We start from the raw sequence: 8125 nt of genomic DNA, 5'->3' as shown, positions 1-8125 counted from the left end.
AGTTTGATTAAAAGAGCTGCCTGTGAGTGTGGTATGAACAGATAATAGAGGATAGTGTCGGACCTCACTGTGCACAGACATGATGCTGGAGCAGGTCGTGCTGTTAGCAGCCGTCACAGTTTTGGGATTGCTGGAACAAGGTAATTACCACATGATTGTAGATGGTCAATCAAATCAATATTTGTCAGTTTTGACTTTCATATGCTCAGAGAAACAGATTGCACTGTATGATGAAACGCGCTGGTGTCCTACATTAAAGTTATAGCTCGTGCTAGAATGGAGATAAAAATATCATACAAAAATAGGTTAAATAAAAGTTTTTACCTAAAAATGAAGATAAGGTAAAGGTGTGAATAATTACATTTTAGACACATTGTCAGTAATTTCACCAATGAAAATAAAGCCCTAGGAGAACTGCTGTGCGTCTCAGATGAACACAGTGGTGTTTCATTAATGAATCCACGTTTTTAAATGAATCGAGTGAATCAATGATTCAGTAAACCATTCATAAAGGCAGTCACTTGCTTCGTTTCTGAATGAATCAGCCATTTGAATTAATTGATGATTGAATGAATGATTGAATGACTCACTTAAGACAGGGATTTGCCGCCACCTACTGGCGCATTAAGTTTTATATTCAGAGGATCGTTTCTTTTTCAAATAATTTCATATTTCACTATTTATTTGTATTTTTTATGTTGAATTAAAATATTTCTTTCTAAAGCTACTTATTTCAGCTACCTTTTTGTAATGTCTATTCAGTGTTTTTTTTTTTAATTAACACAATGATAACTATTATCTTTAATAATAACTTTATCTTTAATCGGCACATGATGTACATGTTAATTAATTAATCTCATTAATTTGAGATTCATTTGATTAATTAATCGGCACACTATGTAATTACATTTTTTTTTAAATAATCACTTGACAGCCCTATTTAAAACATAAATAAATACCCCCCCTGCTGTAAGTGCTCTGACCCCCCCGATGGTCACTGCGTAATTCGCACCCTGCTTTTAACTGCTGTCCATAAGGAATTCTAGAGTGAACCCGTGATTGCAAAATGTAACATTTTTCACTCACACTTTAGTTTGGAACCCATTCTCACAAATTTTGCCTAAATAAACTTAATATTCTGCTTATTAATAGTAAGTAAGGTAGTTGTAAAATATGGTCATGCAGAATAAGGCAGTAATATGTGCTTTATACTGTAAGGTACTAATAAACAGTCAATATGCTAGTAATATGAATGCTAATAAGCAACTAGTTATTAGTGAAAACTGGTCCCTAAACTAGTGTATACAAACTAGTGGGTTACACTTTACTTGAAGGGGTGTGCATAAGACTGACATGACACCTTCATAATCAACACAAGTTTTGAGCAGTGTAGAGTAGCACTTGTTGTTTGTCATTTCTCCGATCACAAATGCAGACATGGTTTAATTTTTACGCGGCACGATACACAACACAACGCGTAAAAAGACAGTCAAGATAAGTCATTATAATCCGTAATTATGTCCCCACTGGATGCTACAACTGCCTCGTTTGTAATGGTACCGCATAAACACATTTCATTACACCAAATACACAAAATAATGTTCTTTTTTAGCACCGTCATATGACCCCTTTAATATCCTCAGTCTTGTTGTTTTCATAAACTTTCAACAACATAACTAGGAATGTAACGATGCACCCGAAGCCAGTTGAAAATCAATTAAAATATGTGACAATTCAAGTTAGATAAGATGTTGAACAAATCACGATACAGTTGGGGTGGAAGTTTATATGAATGTATCTCTAAGGGGAACTGACTGTCTTCAAATAAGTTTTGATTGTATTTTCTTTTCATCTTGCCTCCGTATAATGCATATTGAAGTAGTTTTTATCAGCCCAGTGCTGCTTTGTTTACAGCGGTAACCAACAAAACGATGTATTGCTGTTCTTCTATAGGTGAGAGACTACCTGCTATTGGTAGAGAGTGAATTTGTGTTCTCATTTAGCCTGTCTGCTTTTATGTAGTTTTATGTAGCATAATTTCATAAATGCTAAATTTAGACCATTCTGTTTTTGCTTTAAATGCGTTTTCTGAACAAGATACATTTTCTGCTGGAAAATGTCTATACGCTGATATTTCAACATAAGAGATGTTTCAGTTTCACAAAGAAATGTGCAGCATTTTGTCTGAGAAATAATAAATGGACACTTTTTCATTCATAATTTGTCTTAAATCTCATTTTGTTAAAAAAAAAAAAAAGTGAGAAAATCATATTGTGAAACCAGTATCGTCAATCATATTGCTTTTGAGTTGAGTGAATTGTTACATCCCTAGTAATAACCCTCTTCATCTCTAAAATAATTTTTGTTTCTGCTAATGTAACTAAACCTGTGTGGGTGGTCAAAAAAAAAAATTACCAATAAAATCAAATGCTAACATGTTTCCATCTAATCAAACCCTGATGGAGAGAATTATTTTCTCAGAATATTCAAATTATGTAATGCATTATGAATGCTTTTTTTTTTTATGTCTCACACAGGGTAGTATTCACCTGACATGGTCCTGTAGGTGGTATCCTGCTGGTGTTTGGGGCTTTGATTGCTCTTGAGTCCTGCTGGCAAGCTGCCCTGGAGAGCAGCGGAACTCAACATTCCAGCCGGCTTTTGGATGAAGGCAGGAGTGCAGCCGATGGCTCCAGCAATGCAAGTGCACTTGTAGAATGAGCTGGGTTGGAAGGCCTGTCCGTTATCATAGTGAGCCCCATTCAGGTCACAACCAACCCCCATCATGTCTGCAAAAATATGCAGGATTGAGTATTATGTACAAAAAAATAAAACTTAATTTAAGATATGGTCACGAGGTTAAAAAAATCCTCCTAACTAAATTAAAATGAGGCAATATGGCCACAATTTACATAACTCTATCTGATAAAGAAAATCTATATCTATCTATCTATCTATCTCCCTGCATATATATCATGTGCGAGGATTCTCATTACACCACTGTATTCTGTAAAAACAATTTAGCTTCTAAACTAAATGTTCTTATTTTTAAGAAGCTGTGATGTTGATTGTAACAACCACCTAGGGGTTTTCATAAAACGCTCACTCACAAGCACAGACGCCAACTTCATAACGTGGCTGGTCTTTGGAAAAGTCACAGTACATGCTTTTGTGAGGGTCACAGACGTCCCTCTCGTTGCATGATTCCCCAATCTGCCGTGCACAGGTTTTGCAGCAGCCGCAGCCATCCAAGACAGAGCTGACACCAGGGGCACACAGCGGCCGGACGCCACATTTACACGGCCAGCTACAGAACTGCCTCCTCTCCACCAGGCCCGTCGCTTCCCGCTGCTTCTGCCTGCTATCAGCACCCTGCAATACATGCAAAAAGAAAATAAGACCCTGGAATAAAAGATATCACCTCTGTGAGCTCATTTGTAGTTATTTGTGGAATAATCACTAGTATCATGCTCTTATTCTTTGGTTTTCATTTCCTTGGCATGCACTTTTAATGCGTTTAGAGCATAGTTATTTGATCAATGTGGGTTTTTTAATTAATAATCCAAATTAGGATGACAACATAAAACTTAAAGATAAATATATTGAATACATGTTATACTATACATTTATATGCATATAATACATTTACACTAAATATATATTATTAAAAAATAGAACACTACCTAATTTATTTAAATTAATTTATATAACAGTTAGATAAAGGCATACTGATACAAAAAAAAAGAAAAAAGAGGCCGCATTGGTATATGGACTTGAAACTTGAATCTTTTTGGAATTTGTTAATTTACAAGAACTGCCCAAACAAACCAATTCACCAGAAGAGAGAGAGAGAGAGAGAGTTTTTTTTTAGATTAACCGATACACTAGGATGGCAGTGTGGTTGTTCACATCCACTTGCAGTAAAATAACACAAACGTGACCTTAAAAAAACACTGCACCACTAGTTGTAAATTATAGCTTGCTACTAAAACAGCTGAGCTTCTCTCCAAGTTATATTTGTGGTTGGAGTGTCACAGTGCTTTCGTTGTATTGTATGCCACACACTGAATCTTGCAGAAAATATTTACTGATTCTCAAGAATATGTTGTTATTGTAGAAGAAACTATTGGCTCATTTCCACTGAGCGGTACGGTACAGTACAGTTCAGTACAGTACAGTACGATTCGGTACGAGTAACCCTGATACAGCTTGCGTTTCCACTGCCAACAGTACCCTTCTTGATAGGCGTGGTGTTTGCCGGAAAGTAGCGATCGACCGTCGAGACAACTTTCCTTCTGTAAACCAATCCCATAGTCACGCCCTGCTTGAACCACTGTTGGTCCTTCCAGGGGGCCAGGGCCGTCACGCAGGCCTGGTCCACCTTGATGCGGATGCGTCTATGACACCACGCATGGGGTGGAATTCGAGGTTTCAACCAGTACTGAAGGGGTCTCATTCTGAGCAGGCCCAACTGAAGTACCGGTGATGCAGAGGCCATGAGGCCCAACATTTTTTGAAACTTTTTGAGAGGGTAGGAGGCTCCAATTCTGAAGGAAGCCACAAGCTGCTGTATGGCCAGTGCAAGGTCTAGCGTGACTATCGCCCTCATGTGGACTGAGTCGAAAACTGCCCCCAGGAACAAAGTTCACTGGCTGGCTCTAAGTGGCTGAGGAGGAGGGACCTGTGGGCTATTAACTCGGCCTTCGACTGTGCTAAAACCATCTGTCTCAGAGGGGAGAGGGCCGCGTTCATGCACTTCGTAAAAGTGCGGGGAGCCAGAGACAGCCCGAAGGGCAGGACCGTGTATTGATAAGCCACTCCCTGTGATGGAGGGCTATCTGGATGTGAAAGTAAGTATCTTTCAGATCCAGCGAAAAGAACCAGTCCCCTGGGCGGATTTGCGAGAGGATCTGCTTCAGTGTAGTCATTCTGAACGGCCGTTTCATGAGGGCACGGTTCAGGCGTCTGAGATCGAGGATGGGCCGCAGGCCACCATCCTTTTTGGGGACGAGGAAGTAACAGCTGTAGAAGCCTGACTCGCTCTGAGCTGGTGGAACTGTTTCTATGGCTCCTTTTGCCAGCAAATTCTTTACCTCAGCTCGCAGAACGTGAGCGTTCCTGCTGTGCACTGAGGTGGAGACCACGCCGTTTAACCGCGGGGCACTTCGAGCATATTGAAGTGAATAACCTCGTTCTATAATCCCCAGAACCCAATGAGACACTCTGGGGATGGCCCACCAGGCCTCGGCCCGTGTGAAAAGGGGATTCATTTGGGTGGTGAGTCACCGTGCGGGGACTCGACACTCATGATAACTGGAAGGGGAAATTTGCTCTCTTTTTGAAAATGTTTGTTTTTCATTTTTCTCGCTGTCACAGCAGATATGTGTGTGGGCGCTTTTAGAATGGGCCCGTGATTCACAACAATTTCTGGAACAAACATACTGCCACTGGCACCCAGAACTGAACGGAGTGCTTGAGGGCACGACAGAGGGCATTTCGGGGGTGGTCCGGTGCTTGCGAGACTTTGCCCCTTCCTCTTCCTTTCCAGCGGATCAGGACGACACCGGGGGCACAGGGTCCAAGTTCAGCTTGGGCCGGGGTCCTTGGCGCTTTGGAAAGGGATAGTGTCTGGCCGAGCGGGAGCGCTGTTGGGGCTCAGGCTTTTGAGCAGGCTGAGCGGGCGACGGTGCAGCTTTAGCTGGCTGCTGTGCTGGAGCAGGCTTGGGGCAACTGGTGGCCATTGCAGAGCTGGAGCATTTCAGCACGAAGTGGCCTGGGACGACTTCTGAGCCGCGGTGAATCACTCTGCAAATCCCTCGACGGCAGGTCCAAACAGCCCCATGGGGGAGACCGGGGAGTCGAGGAAGGGAACCTTGTCAGCCTCCTTAATCTCTGTGAGGTTTAGCCATAATTGGTGCTCCAGCACCACTAGATTGGCCATTGACCTCCCTATGGCCTGCGCTGTGGCCTTGGTAGCCCTTAGAGCCAGGTCTGTAGCGCTGCACAGCTCCCTGAAAGCTGGGGCATCAGGTCCTGACTCATCCATGGCCTGGAGAAGTTTGGCCTGAAAGACCTGCAGCACAGCCATGGAGTGTAGAGCTGAGGCGGCCTGCCCGGCGGAGGAATACGCTCGTCCAGCAAGGGCAGAAGTCGTCCTGCAAGGTTTGGAGGTGTGAGCGACCTTCGCTTCCCATCCAATGGCAGTGGGCGGGCAAAGGTGCGCAGCCCCTGCCTCGTCGAGAGGAGGCATCCTCTCGTAACCCTTTTCTTCAGCGCCGTCCACTGAGGAGAGAGCAGAAGAAGAGTTAGAGTGAAGGCGGGCCGAGTAGGGAGCACGCCACGACTTCGTAAGCTCATCATGGACCTCCGGGAAAAATGGAGAGGCTCGCTGACGAGGGGCCTAGCGGCGCCCCGGCAGGAACCATTCGTCCAGACTGCTACGAGTGGGCTCCTCTGGCGTAGACTGAATTCACTGAATTCAATGATGAACTGCCTTTAACTGAAAAATTAGTGTTTACTATTGTCATTTTGCATTATTGACACACTATTTTCCTAATTAATGCTGTTCAGTTGCTTTGACACAATCTGTATTGTTAAAAGCGCTAGATAAATAAAGGTGACTTGACTTGACTAGACCACTCCAATCCCAGTTCCTCAACTGCGTTAGAGAGGATGCGGAAAAGTTCGGCATCCATCCCTGGCTTAGAGTCACTGGGCTCGGCAGACAATGAAGGGGCGGGGTCTGCAATAGGGCCCGACATCTCCTCCGCATCTGATGCTATTAGAGACATGCTGTCATCTAATCTTGTTTTCTATGGGACCGAACGAGACCATGTCGCATCAGGCGAGGGACGCTGGTCTGCATGCTGGAAGAGAACGGGAGAATCCTCTCTGCTTGGCGGGGGCGAGTCACGCGGGATCTGGGCCGGCGTGAGCTCGGTCGTGGCCGAGCGCTTAGTCCCTTTGCCCCGCTGTTTTTTCCTCACAGATGCCTGGGAGAAAGAAAATGGGAGGGCGCGAAGGGAGGATTCGCTCTCTAAAAAGAAAGCGATCAGAGTGTGCAGAGTGGGGAGACTCATGTTCACACAGTGTGAACAATCCATCTCGGTCAGAGCGGCTTCCGCGTGGGGCTTGCCCAAGCAGGAAACGCACTCTGGGTGGCTGTCACCATCGTGCAATACTGCACGACGTGCAATAACAGCGCGGCATTTGAAACAATGCCGGTGCTCTTTTAGTGAGAAATGTGCTTTTTTAGGCTCGCCGGATGGCAGCAGGGGACGAGCTGGCGTCTGCGCTGGTCGCTGAGCAGCTCGAAGCGACAAGAGGGCGCAGAAGAGATGGCAGCTTCTATCCGCAGCGAGGCGTTTCTACGAGAGTGGGCGGAAACAGCAGAGCGGCGCAGTCAGCTTCTTGCCCACAGCGAGGCGTGTCAACGGCGAGCGCTTCAAGTCCTGTAGATCAGCGAAGGGAAGATCGTCGTCGCTGAAGGAGAATTGATCTGAGATCCTATGGCGAAATGCCCGCTTATATAGCCAGATGGCCCCGTAAGAGTGACGTATCGATAGGGAACTACATTTCATGACACAATAACAGTAAAATTAAAAAAATTACGCTGGGTTTTGGGCAATGACGTTTCAGACAAGAACAGACAAGAATGCATATTGAGAAACGGCTATTGTCTGTTTGAAAATATAAAATTATAAAATACACGGTTATGTTTTTTTGTGTTTGCGCACTCTGATGTAAATAAGTCCAACACTCATGGACAGCAAAGCGGAATGAGGGAAGGACGCTTTATCGCCTTGTATCACGCAAAAGTGATGATTCTAGTCAACCAATCAACGTTCTGCAGTGAGTTTAGCTCCAACCTTTTGGTACCCTTTGCTGTGCTAGGTACCCCAACGTAAGGGTACCAAAAAAGTGGTACGGTACGGTTCGCTATGTTGGTACCATTCACAACTTCTGACAGTGGAAACGGAAATAATTGCTTACCGTACTGTACTGTACCAAACCGTACCGCTCAGTGGAAATGAGCCATATCACTCTAAATGAGAGACAAATCCGAACAATGTGGACAAATGATCTGCACGAATCAGCAACTGTGCCACATGCTGCATAATAACAG

General features: G+C 44.1%; 1 protein-coding gene across 1 annotated transcript in view; it reads right to left on the bottom strand.

The window, feature by feature from the left end:
- Positions 1-5741, bottom strand: part of ccn6 (cellular communication network factor 6) — a 16432-nt gene extending 10691 nt beyond the window's left edge. The window contains exons 1-3 of the mRNA XM_016462776.1: positions 5574-5741; positions 3111-3372; positions 2550-2789 (exon numbers count right to left, since the gene is read on the bottom strand). Coding sequence (XP_016318262.1) covers positions 2550-2789; positions 3111-3372; positions 5574-5741 — 670 coding nt within the window. The remainder of the gene's footprint in view (positions 1-2549; positions 2790-3110; positions 3373-5573) is intronic.
- Between the last annotated feature and the right edge of the window lie 2384 nt (positions 5742-8125).

Source organism: Sinocyclocheilus anshuiensis, unplaced genomic scaffold, assembly GCF_001515605.1.
Source record: "Sinocyclocheilus anshuiensis isolate Anshui unplaced genomic scaffold, SAMN03320099.WGS_v1.1 scaffold937, whole genome shotgun sequence".
NCBI lineage: Eukaryota > Metazoa > Chordata > Actinopteri > Cypriniformes > Cyprinidae > Sinocyclocheilus > Sinocyclocheilus anshuiensis.
The sequence above is the reverse complement of the archived record's forward strand: the minus strand, read 5'-3'. Positions and strand labels throughout refer to the sequence as shown.